Genomic DNA, 13,388 nt, shown 5'->3' on the forward strand with positions numbered 1-13,388 from the left:
ACCCTCTGCCATGCACCATATGGTGGTTTGCAGTTGAATGCAATTTCTGAGTAACCTTAGGAAACCTGCTTTCAAATATTGACTCATATATACTAGGGAATAAATTTAATTTGATGTTAGCATCTCTTTCTATACATACTTCATCCCATATCACAAAGAATACATCCTGTTCTCATTAATGTGCCTCACTGCTTTGCATGAATCTGCCACATGAGTGTAAGGTGTAGTGTTTATTTATGTTAATTGTGCATCATGATCAGATAGTGCATTAACAACTGGGTACACATTAACTGTTTCAACTTGAACACTGTCTACAAAAATTTTATTTATATGGGTCTTTTTATCTTGCTGCACACTGAGTTGGAAAATTAACCTTTGAAATCAGATTGAATAACTCAAATAATGATGCCAGTTAATTTTTCCTGTCTGTATATCTTCAGTAAACTACATCAGAATCTCCACAGTTTTAAGTGTTTCTTCTTGTCTGACAGGTAGCTCAACAATCCATCTATATTTCTCATGAATATTGAAGTATCCTAGAAGGGATCTGTAAACTATTACAATTACAAGAGAAGCATTCTGCAATAACTACTCATAAGCACGTCTCTAGGTACTGATCAACATACAAACTGTTACTGTCAATATTTTTGACTAGCATCCAACTTTTACATATGTTGCATTTCCTCCTTTTTCCATATTCATTCCATACAAAAATGATGCTAATTTACAATTCCTTATATTTTACTTTTCTACATGATTTTCAGACAGGCAGACATCATTCAATTAGGATTTTCCACATCTTCTAGGCATAAAAGAAGATCATCTATCTTGTTTTTCAGCCCACTAGTGTTCTGATGAAGCAAACTAATTTCACTTTTCTGGAAACTGTTACATACAGTATGGCCCTCCTTTGTTCTAACTTCTTTCAAGAAAGTCAGTCTGTAACCTGACTCTGATATAAAAGATGAGTCCTCTGATTCCATTAACCACAGGGAATCCCCATCTACCAATTGCAGTAACAGCTACAGCGCCAATATGAGGCTATTGCAGTCTGAAGCAGTTCACTCAGCTTTTTGTTAAAATGGCTTACAGACTAACGTCTGGACATGGCACATCCACAAAACCCAACGACTGTGCACTTTTTCTGCGCCTATTTCCTCCAGATCACCTTAAATACTCTTTAAGTTGCTAGCCAGGTTATTTCCAGCTCTTCCTACCATAAGTACCTGATCCTCTCCATCAAAATCTTTGCACAAGCTCCTACGTTCTCTGTCATCTGGCTACAGTTAGCACTAGGTTTCATGAGGCTTGTGAACTAGTACTCTATTCCTAGCTATTCCTGTAGCATTTCAGCAACATTGATCCCATGATTGCTTCCTAGCAGCAGGAGTCTTTCCTTTATACTTCACTTTTCTACTGACATAGTCCTCAAGTTGTTTCACGAGTCTTCTGCACTCCACTCTGCTCAAAATTTGGTTGAGGCTCTTCCCTATTTCGAGTAACAACTTGAATTGATTGCTAACCAGGAAATGAAATGCGATTCCTGAGGTTTTCTCCTTTTGTTTATTACATATATCTTTTTCCCAGGTCTTTCTTTCCATCTTCAAATTATCAAGTTCAGATTAGGTCATTTCTAATTCTGCCTAGTGGGCACAAATCTTTTTTTCCCATTCCACAATTCTCATCTCTCATGTAGATAGTCCCCTACTCCATGGAAGAGCCTCATCTGACACTTCAATGGCTTCCCCACTACAGTCATCCCAGTGAAACAGCAACCTACAGTTCTGACGAGCATCTCCCATACTAATTAACCTATGGCAACACTCACAATGTCTCATATGACACTACTTTTATCGAAAACCTGTAAAGCACTAACACACAATTAAACAGTAAAATTTAGTTAAAACTTAACCTTACAATGCACTGCGCAGCTAACTTCAAGATGTCAGACTAAAATGAAAACACATGAAGGGGGGACCAGAGAAGGCAAAAGGATTACACATGTGTACTGGCAGAGTAGACGGTGTGTGTAGGGCTGGCATGGGTGCAGGTAAGGAAATAGGCAGGTGGAGGACAGGGACTAGTGAAGTTTGAGGTCAGGGGTTATTGGAACGAAGGATTGTTGTAAGAAGAGTTGCCACACATGCAATTCAGAAAAGCTGATGTTGGTGGGAAGAAACAATATGACACACTGACATTGTGCACATCATGTTGAGGTGCATGCTCAGCAACTAGATGGTCCACCTCTGTCTTGGCAACAGTTTGGTCGTGGCTCATATCTTTGCAAAAGACATAGATGCAAGACCTATCCGATACATCTTCCAACTACCACTTACTCCAGTTGTCACAGACATCTCCTACCCAATGAAAAACAAGGGCAACTGTGAAAGCAGCCATGAGATCTACAAACTTAGTGCAATTACTGTGCAGCTTTCTAAGAGGACATGACCACTAGAAGGCTATCAGTTCACTTGAATGGCCACTGCCAATTTGTGGCCAAGAGACGGTTAAGACTACCCAGTTGCTGAGGATGCCGCCTAATGAAATGTGTCTGACTTTGGCGATTGCTTCACACCTTGTGCTGTTGGAATTCTTCCCAACAACATCACCTTTTCTAAATTGTGTAGGTGGGATCTTTCCCTGCAACAATCCTTCATTCCCACAGTCCCCGGGTCTCAATCTTCGCCAGTCCCTGTCCTCCACTGACCTACCTTTCATTGCTCCCATATTAGCTATGCAAACACCTTCTATTCCACATGCACACCTTCATAGTCCTGTCCTATTACCTACTTCTCTCTTCTGCTCTTGTCCATCCACCTGATGCTGCACATAGCAACCCAGCCTACTACACTGTCCCATCATGTCCCTGGGTGCTCTCATAGGCAACACTATAGTCCAATCCACGAATGATGGCAGTTTGCGCATGTTGAGGCACAGGCGGGGATGGTGTTGTTGATGATTCCAAGGAACAGTTGCTATACGCGCATGCGCGTGCTTTCCACTCGAAGGAAGCATATATCCTGGAAATTATGCCCCTCACTTGCTTATGCAGAATTTACACTAACAACCACCATCAGTGGTAACAATATGCAAAAGATTAAATAGAAATTCACTGAACAACTCACTACAATCACATTTAATGCTCACATTAGCTATGGCATTCAGAGCGGAGCACTCAGACCACTACTGAACACTCACTGGCTGTTGGAGTGTGCCTGACGTAGGTGTGAAGAACATGACTCCAACTATAGCGTCTTCCCCTTCCCCTACTCTACGATCCCTTCCCTATCCTCCCCACCCCACCCAAATGCCTCTTCTGTATCCCACCCAACTGAAGATTGCTGTACCCCATCAACTGTTGGGCATTAGTGGTCGGAGATGGCATCGACCATGTGTGTGCTAGTTGTAAATGTATGTGTGTTTTGTTTTGCCTACATCCGATGAAGGACTTAGTCCAATAGCTAAATGTGCCTGCCTACCACCCAACACCTTTATGTGGTAAATAGCACTGTAACCTTTCCACAACATTACTATCACTCCTGGATTTTCCATTATTTCATTTGTATGAAATTGTTTTATCATGCAGATATAGAAGAATCCATGAAACAAACACCATTGTAATAAGACAAAAAAATTGGAATTCATGTTTTGATTTGTACATAATAAAAGTAATATATTTTACATCAATTATATAAAGTAGTGCTTCTGTAATAAACACTTGAATCCATTTCACATAACTCCTCCAGACATGATAATATAAAATGTACAATTCATTTAAATCTGGACTAAGTGAGCTATGATTTAATCTACTCTTAAACAAGAAGTCATGGTTAAGATTTAGAAAAACCACCACATAATAAGCAAACAATTAATACCAAAAGTATATAAAAAATTGACTATGCTTATACAAGTTTAAGTCTATCACAGCCTGCATATTATGAAACACATGTTTATAAATTCTGGCCCACGTTTGTTTCATCATCAGAAGAAGCCTGTTCAAAGACTGGGCTGCAACAAAGAAGTAATATACATCAGTCTGTTCATAAAAGTTACATGTATGATTAATTTTGGCAGTGCTCGACAACTCATTCCTCTAAAAGTTCAGGTCTTTAATGTCATTACCTGGAGATTATTGTTCCACTATGTGAGTGAAGTGCCAGATAGTTCTCTTTAGTTTTAACTTTATGTTTTTAACACAAAACTGTAAATTTCATTTTGCGTGTTGGCTTTTGTCTCAGACCTTTGGCGGACATTTATTTACTGACTTTTCTGTTGCTTCACCAGCATGAGTGGCTGACATTGTCAAAAGGTCACCTCCATGCTGATGGCAGATTGGAGTCAAGCCCACAGCCAGAAATTGTGTGTTCCTGTTGTGCCAACGTCTGAAGCCCTTTCGTTGGTCATTACTGTTGTGGTTCTGCACTTGTTTGTTACAACAGTCATTTACTGCAGCACAGGAATCCAAGGTCAACTTACCTTGGGATTTCTTCTTTATTATTACAACTATTGTCGTGTTTATGAATTTCAAGTGCTTCCCTGGAAAAAAAAAGTGTAGCAGCTCTCCTCCACAGTGAAAAAAAAACAAAAAAAACTGTGCATTGGTTCATGAATTTTATTTCATGGTCAGAGTGCTTACTTCACCATGGCCAATTTCTCCACCTGCAGTACTGTTTATATTCAATGACCCTGGTGTTAACAAATCATCTGGTTATTACAACACAGACTACTCCACATGTCCATGATATACTGTACCAATATACTCCCTGACACTGCAAGTGGCTGTCTTTTGTCCTATACGCTTCTGACATAGTCTCCAATCTTCTTTGTCAGTTTAAAAACAGACTTTACTATATGTTTATGCAACATATGACCAATTCTGTCTGTCAACTTAAGAGACAGATGGCCATATCTGATATTTCATCTCTCAATATGTCACTTTGCTGAGTGCTAACTTTCATATAATAATATGAGTGGTGGAGTACGCATAGTTCCACACAGCACAATCCAAGATGTCCTTGAAAATCATTAACATGGGGTAAAAAGGGGAGTGCCACAGCAGCAATGACCTGGGAAAGGCCCTCAGACACTTACGTGACAGGTAATTTAAATTACACCTTGACTCAAGTCCACCATTTATGCTGGCAAAACATCAGAAAAATCTGTATATATTTTGAGATGAAAGCCAACAGGCAAATCATCAATAATTGACCACAAAGTTTCTACAATTTTATTCACGTCACTGTTGGGAACAAATAATGGTTCTCCACTCTTTAATAGCAAAAAGTTCTATTAATAAAATTTAATATTTGCAATCCATTCAACTACCAGAGTCTGTCAAGCATTCAAAGACTTTGGAGGAAGAATTTAGAATCAAATACACATTGTATAAAAAAGACTGGTAGATAGCACACGTCTTTCTCAGATGAATCACCTGAATTTTTACATAAAAATCACAGAGTTTTGTAAAATCATAGAGATTTCATAAAATCGTCATGAACAAGAACATTCAGAAATAAACAGGGTGAACATTAATAAAACTGATAAACTGCAGGGATGGATTCCTAGCTGAAAATGGTAGGAAAAATGTCCTATGAACACGGCTCCAGAAATGGACGGTGTGCATGTAGTGACAACAAATCAGAACACAGTACAGAGATGTATCACACCCACGTCACGGCAGATGCTCAAAGTGGCCTCCGTGGCATGCTGTGTCAAGCAGGATACACATGATCATCATACTTTGGCCCACCATGTTGGTGGGCTGCTTGCCTGGAGCTTGTACTAAGGTTCTTCTCAATATCCTGTACAAGCTGGTCCTCCAGTTCTGGTGTAAGCACAGTCTGCCACCTCCCTACATGTCCATCTGTCTGAAAGGACCTATGGTCACACAAATGTCCAAAAAGGGCTTGAAATGTTATGTGATGTGGTTGGTGTCTTTGAGGGTACTTGTAGACATGTTGCCTCTCTACCGTTTCCATCTGTTTGGTCGTAGACGAACACCATCACGGCTTATTCCCGGTATGAAAACCGGACCATTCTGCTGCTTACAGAATGTTGTGCCAATTACAAAGCCTGCAACATGCAAAGAACACATAGCACATGGTCAGAGGAACCCTCATTCATCAGCCCCATGTACCCTGGCAATGATGCATTTCCGGACTTGTGTTCATAAGAGCTTTTTTCCTTCATTGCCAGTGAGGAATCCATACCTGCAGTTTGTCGGTTTTATTAATGTTCACCCTGTACGTTAAACAAGAGAAGTCAAAAATGTTCCTGTATGTCATATTAACAATTGAGAAGTGGGAAAATATTTCTGCATTTCATATTAATAATTGACTGTTTTTAAGTACTTTCATTATGTTGGTATATTCTACTGGCAACCCACCAGTATTTCTGAGTACGTTAAAGTGACAGCGTCTGGACCAACAGGAGGCCCACCGACTCCAGTTTGAATTCACCCAGCGGATTAACTATGAGGGATGGTGTGTTGCCCATCCTGCATGTAGTTTTTAGGTAGTTTTCCACATCTATCTAGGTAAAAACTGGGCTGATATCCTTGTCCTCCCTCAGTTACACACTACGAAAACATTTCAAACATGTTCTCACACCTGAACATGAGATTACTCCAGATGCAGGCATGTGGGGTAAAGAAATTATCGTCCCAGGGGGATGCTGTGGTGTCAGCAAGGGCATGCGTCCAACTAACACTAACAATGTTAAAACTGATCTAACATGCAGACCACAGACACACAGCACATGATAAAGAATGTATTTTGTTGGAGTTTATAAAGCCTATAAATGAACATTGCATTACTGCTTCCTCGGGTATTTTCACACTGTTTGCTAAGATGAAACTAACATCAAAAATTGAATTTATGTTTTCCATTTATTTCATCAGACCAGATAAAGACCTTGTGCCTCCCTCTTCTAACAGAACAGGAGTTACAGCATCAAACTTTCACAAAATACTGTACTGACAATAATTATATTTAACAATATGAATAACACAGACGGAAATGGGAAGTGTAACACCCAGAAACACCAGTCACACTTCGTGGATATGGTCACAACAAAATGGGTATTCACGTATTAAATATTTATTCCATTCAGAACTGATGACCACCATCAACATCAGTGTTAGGTGTGATCCCAGAAGGGCACAAATGCACTCTTGTATTCATTGTGATGTGGAAGCAAACCACCTCAAAATGTCACCTTGAGAAATTTCTTACAATTCCAGAAACATAATCTGTAAGGTTCATTAAGATTGACTGGAGGCTGGTGTGAAAGTATACACCTACTTATCACAAGACATGCACCACGAGTGACAAACAAAGGAACCAGTCAGGCAAGTCAAGCATCTGAACATTCTTCAATATCTTTGTAGCATGAAATGCAATGTGGGGTCATGCATTGTCCTGTTAAAATAATGCATTTGGTACCCTGGTCATGAAGGGTATGAAAACAGTGTTTACTATTGTTGTTATGAGTACATACTTGCAGGCATACAGCCTCCCTTCATAAATTATGAAGTCACAGCTGTTGCCACATGAAATTGCTCTCCACACTATGTTTCCAGGAGTGGGAGAGATAAGGCCATTGAGAATTGCTGCTTTCTGTGACCTTTCAACACATCATCTATGGACAAGTTGGCATCGATAAAAGCAAGACTCATCACAAAACACCACTCGAAGTGCCAGTTGACTGGCTCTAGACTATTCAAGAGTCTGTTGTTTGTCGTATAATGTCATCTGTAAATGATTAATGGAAGCTCAATCTAGCTTCCAGTCATAGTTCATGGTGACACTACACTGTTTTCCTTGTTCCAAAGCTATTACACTATAACAATTGTCGGCAGTATGATTATGCCAAGGCCCCCCTACCACCCGTGTACATGACTTGATTTTTTCAAAGTCCAAAAGATGGAGATAAGCTACGCATACACATCCTCTGGGCACACTGCATTGTGATTTCAACCTGGAAAGTTCCAATAAAGTTGGACACGACCAATAGCAATCTTTTACTCACAGCATTCTCTGTATACTGACTCATACGCTACAGTGGTAGGGTTAAAATGTTTGACAAACTGATAGAGACCTGGCCAATGATACCTGTTTCTGACACTATTAAAGGTCTTTGCAAGTCGCATATGACCCAATGTTGGGAGTTTTGAAAAAAATACTTTATTATGGATGGCCATAAATGACCTGGGATGATGAGCAACCATTAGGTTTAATTCCTTCTATACAATTCTTATGTGACAGCTTCTTCCTTCTCTGAGGCCCTATGTCTTCAATGATACTTTATCTCCCTTCATTCAGCTGCCATGTTTGTCAGTAATGATTGATATACCACCAGGACTGTAACAACCCTCCAATCGATTCCACAAAAGGCAGACTTTATCTTTGTGTCTGAGTTCATTTTTGAACACTGTAGTAATGTATTCCCACAGACAGTGCCCATCTTTCCAACTGTTCTGATTCATCCTTCAGGATTATCAGTCAGCATAATGAATGGTGGTCATTACAACAGTGAATTGTTTGCCATGTAAATGAGATCAGAGCTTGCTGATTGCCTAAACAACTGCCAAGGCACTTTTTCCTAAGCCACAGCGATTCTCATCAGATTTTGGGAGTACAGTACTCTGTAGGCATAAGCAATTGTTGTGCCCTCCTGGATTCACACTAGAACTATTTTTATTCCACTACCACTCACAACAGTGTGCATTTCTGTATCATCATTACCCATCATCAAAAAATGTCAGGGCTGTTGAAGAAGTCGGCACCTGGGTAAGTATATGGGAAGATTACGCCTTGCCCCAAGGTTATCTGGCATCTTCCTGCAGCAGTTCTTCCAGTGGTTGTGCCTTGCAACCGAAAGCCTTTATGAAGCATCTGCAGTAGGAGCACATTTCGAGGGAGCCTTTCAAGTAACAAATGTGCTGAGGTGTAAATGTGCTGAGGTGTTGGGAAATTTGCTATTTTTTTTTCTTTTTCTTTTTCTGGATCAGGATGGAATCCGTTTTTGTTAACTAACTGCTCTAAGATTTTGTTTCAGGTGAAGACCTATGTCTTGGATAAACTTCAACATAATTGAAAAGCAGTTTACATGCTCTTCAAATATCTCTAAGAAAATAACAATGCATCCAGATAGCAAAGGCAGGTAGTTTATTTAATCTTTCAAAGCAGGTTGTCTTTCATACATTCTTAGGTGGCTAGAGCTTTGCACAACCAAATGATGTAACTTTGAACTCATAGAGATCATCAGATGTTATGAAAGCAATGTTTTCCTGGTTAGCCTCATTAAAATCGGTCTGCCTACAGGCTGCGAGCATATTCATAGTGGAGAAACATATTGTTCCCTACCGACAATCTAAGTTGCCACGAATTAATGGCAGTGGGGTACATCCTCTCTGGTGACACTGTTCTGCCACCAGTAATTGATGAAGAAACACCACTTGCCACTGTTTCTCATCATGAGAAAAACATAGGAGAACCAATGACTCCCTGACTGGTGAATGGTGTTATGTTGCAGTCTTCTCTACTTCCTTCTGAATTAGCAGTCATTCAACTGGATCTCCAATGTTGATAACATGTTTCACAATGCGTTGTCTGATCTGTCTTGAATGCTACCAAAAACTGGCACAAAACAGCCAACACTTATTGACATTGTTTATTGGATAAGCTGTGGGATACTGGTGAGTGGACAATAGATTCCTCCAGTGGGTGAGGTGGTAAGGGTAGTGTAATATGAATCACTATTTATGCCACTGGGTTGACCTTCCTGGACTGATTTAGCTCTGCCTACAGCTATTACTCTGAAGGATGAGTTGCAACAATTCATAAAAACTGGTGATCCCAAGCTTTCTCTGTCCACTTGTAATGGTTATTATAATCTCTGGCATATACACTGATGGAAAAAAAATCACAACACCAAAAAATAATTAATTTAGCGTAATGAAATTTTGGGAATACATTTGTCTAGATAACAAAGGTAAGTCCTTAACATAGCAAGGACACAGGTTAATGTAGGTGCAAGGTAAGGCATTGCAAATGTGAAATGCTGGTGTATTAGTAACTGGTGTGCCCACCAGAATGTTGAGCACAAGCATGCAAAAATGCATGCATTGCATTGTACAGGTGTCAGATGTCAGTGTGTGGGATGGAGTTCCTTCCTGTTTGCACTTGGTCAGTAAATACAGACACTTAATAGTGGTTGTGGATGATGCTGGATTTGTCATCTGATGACGTCCCATACGCAGGGCCACTGACAGCCAGGACCGGGCCTGAGGCAAGATGTGTGACTGGACCTGATTTCCAAATGTTGCAATCCAATTTTAATGTTATTTTAAAGAACATTTGACAGGATTTAAACATAGCACAATTCAGGGAATATAGGAGATATATCAAAATTGCTCATTGGGGTGAAATATGGAATATAATTTCTTATTAAACACTAAACAAATTTTCACAACTACCAACATGTTCTAAAAAGATACGCATGAAAATGCCATTTTTCAGGTGGTCATACCTCAATTTCCATTCATCACAGAGATATGGGATCAAGTGCTTTGGATAAGCCTTGACCTGGCAATAATTTGTATACCTAATGGAAGAACAGGTATATTATAGCTATCCTTCAGTAGAAGGTCAAAATTTAAACACTACACACTTTCTCCACGCCAGCAAATTAAGCAAATCAGTTGGTTATTTTGCATTAGGTGTGGTCTAGGGTGGGCCTTGATTTTATAAAAGCATCATTTGTTCACCAGTAATTCCTGAGAAAAGCCTGATCTTTGGGTATGACAAATACCAATTGTGGGGATAGCAACTTCTATAATTTCTACTGATGGCAGATTGTAGAAAACTATACCATTTCTTCTTAACATGTCATTCCTGGGGAATCTTGAAACTTGCTTTGAAATCATTATCAGTCACTGATGAACAGAGGTTCAGTTTTGGGTTCGGGATGGGCGGGATGTCGTGGGAGGGGGGGATACACTAGATCGCGTGTTGGTCACAAGAATCTAAGTAACTAACCATAGCAAGAGGCTCAAATTTTTACTGTACATTCTTAATTCTTAGGAAGTTCAACCATAGAGATGATGTGACTTACCAAACGAAAGTGCTGGCAGGTTGAGGGAGAGGGTAAGGAGTCATTCCAATCCCGGGAGTGGAAAGACTTACCTTAGGGGGAAAGGAGGGCAGGTATACACTCGCGTACACACACATATCCATCTGCACATACACAGACACAAGCAGACATTTGTAAAGGCAAAGAGTTTGGGCAGAGATGTCAGTCGAGGCGGAAGTACAAAGGCAAAGATGTTGTTGAATGACAGGTGAGGTATGAGCATCGGCAACTTGAAATTAGCGGAGGTTGAGGCCTGGCAGGTAATGAGAAGAAAGGATATACTGAAGGGCAAGTTCCCATCTCCTGAGTTCTGACAGGTTGGTGTTAGTGGGGAGTATCCAGATAACCTGGACGGTGTAACACTGTGCCAAGATGTGCTGGCCGTTCACCAAGGCATGTTTAGCCACAGGGTGATCCTCATTACCAACAAACACTGTCTGCCTGTGTCCATTCGTGCAAATGGACAGTTTGTTGCTGATTATTCCCACATAGAGAGCTTCACAGTGTAGGCAGGTCAGTTGGTAAATTACGTGATTTACGTGGGTGCTTTCACACGTTGCTCTGCCTTTGATCATGTTACAGGACTGGAGTAGGTGGTGGTGGGAGGGTGCATGGGACAGGTTTTACACCGGGGGCAGTTACAAGGGTAGGAACCAGAGGGTAGGGAAAGTGGTTAGGGGAATTCATAGGGATGAACTAAGAGGTTACGAAGGTTAGGTGGATGGCGGAAAGACACTCTTGGTGGAGTGGGGAGGATTTCATGAAGGATGGATCTTATTTCAGGGCAGGATTTGAGTTAGTTGTATACCTGCTGGAGAGCCACATTCAGAGTCTGATCCAGTCATGGAAAGTATCCTGTCACAAGTGGGCACTTTTGGGGTTCTTCTGTGGGTTATATGCTTCTGTACCAGGTCGGGAGGGTAGTTGCGGGATGTGAAAGCTGTTTTTAGTTTGTTGGTGTAATGGTTCAGGGATTCCGGACTGGAGCAGATTCGTTTGCCACGAAGGCCTAGGCTGTAGGGAAGGGACCGTTTGATATGGAATGGGTGGCAGCTGTCATAATGGAGGTACTGTTGCTTGTTGGTGGGTTTGATGTGTGATGTGTGAAGCTGGCCATTGGACAGATGGAGGTCAACGTCAAGGAAAGTGGCATGGCATTTGGAGTAGGACCAGGTGAATCTGATGGAACCAAAGGTGTTGAGGTTGGAGAGGAAATTCTGAAGTTCTTTATCACTGTGAGTCCAGATCATGAAGACGTCATCAATAAATCTGTACCAAACTTTGGGTTGGCAGGCCTGGGTAACCAAGAAGGCTTCCTCTAAGCGACCCATAAATAGGTTGGCGTACGAGGGGGCCATCCTGGTACCCATGGCTGTTCCCTTTAATTGTTGGTATGTCTGGCCTTCAAAAGTGAAGAAGTTGTGGGTCAGGATGAAGCTGGCTAAGGTAATGAGGAAAGAGGTTTTAGGTTGGGTGGCAGGTGATCGGTGTGAAAGGAAGTGCGCCATCGCAGTGAGACCCTGGACGTGCGGAATATTTGTGTATAAGGAACTGGCATCAATGGTTACAAGGATGGTTTCCGGGGGTAACAGTTTGGGTAAGGATGCCAGGCGTTCGAGAAAGTGGTTGGTGTCTTTGATGAAGGATGGGAGACTGCATGTAATGGGTTGAAGGTGTTGATCTACATAGGCAGAGATACATTCTGTGTGGGCTTGGTAACCAGCTACAATGGGCAATAGCGTGGCCGGGATGATTGGGTTTGTAAATTTTAGGAAGAAGGTAGAAGGTAGGGGTATGGGGTGTCGGTGGGGTCAGGAGGTTGATGGAGTCAGGTGAAAGGTTTTGTAGGGGGCCTAAGGTTCTGAGGATTCCTTGAAGCTCCACCTGGACATCAGGAATGGGATTACCTTGGCAAACTTTGTATGTAGTGTTGTCTGAAAGCTGACGCAGTCCCTCAGCCACATACTCCCGACGATCAAGTACCACGGTCGTGGAACCCTTGTCCGCCGGAAGAATGACGATTCATCGATCAGCCTTCAGATCACGGATAGCCTGGGCTTCAGGAGTGGTGATGTTGTGAGTAGAATTAAGGTTTTTTTTAAGAAGGATTGAGAGGCAAGGCTGGAAGTCAGAAATTCCAGGCAGGGTTCAATTTGGATAGTGTATTGGGGAGATGGATCATTAGGAGTAGGATTAGGATCATTTTTCTTCGTGGCAAAGTGATATTTCCAGTAGAGAGTAAGAGTGTAGGACAG

The 13,388-nt window shown here is 41.2% G+C and overlaps 1 protein-coding gene across 1 annotated transcript in view; it reads right to left on the reverse strand.

Annotated features, from left to right (window-relative positions):
• Window positions 1-3,646: 3,646 nt before the first annotated feature.
• Window positions 3,647-13,388, reverse strand: part of LOC126273464 (WW domain-containing oxidoreductase) — a 153,015-nt gene continuing 143,273 nt past the window's right edge. Inside the window, exon 8 of the mRNA XM_049977024.1 lies at window positions 3,647-4,008. Within this exon, the coding sequence (XP_049832981.1) occupies window positions 3,951-4,008 (58 nt within the window). The 3' untranslated portion in view covers window positions 3,647-3,950. The remainder of the gene's footprint in view (window positions 4,009-13,388) is intronic.

The sequence above is a fragment of the Schistocerca gregaria genome, chromosome 5 (assembly GCF_023897955.1).
Source record: "Schistocerca gregaria isolate iqSchGreg1 chromosome 5, iqSchGreg1.2, whole genome shotgun sequence".
NCBI classification, from domain to species: Eukaryota; Metazoa; Arthropoda; class Insecta; order Orthoptera; family Acrididae; genus Schistocerca; species Schistocerca gregaria.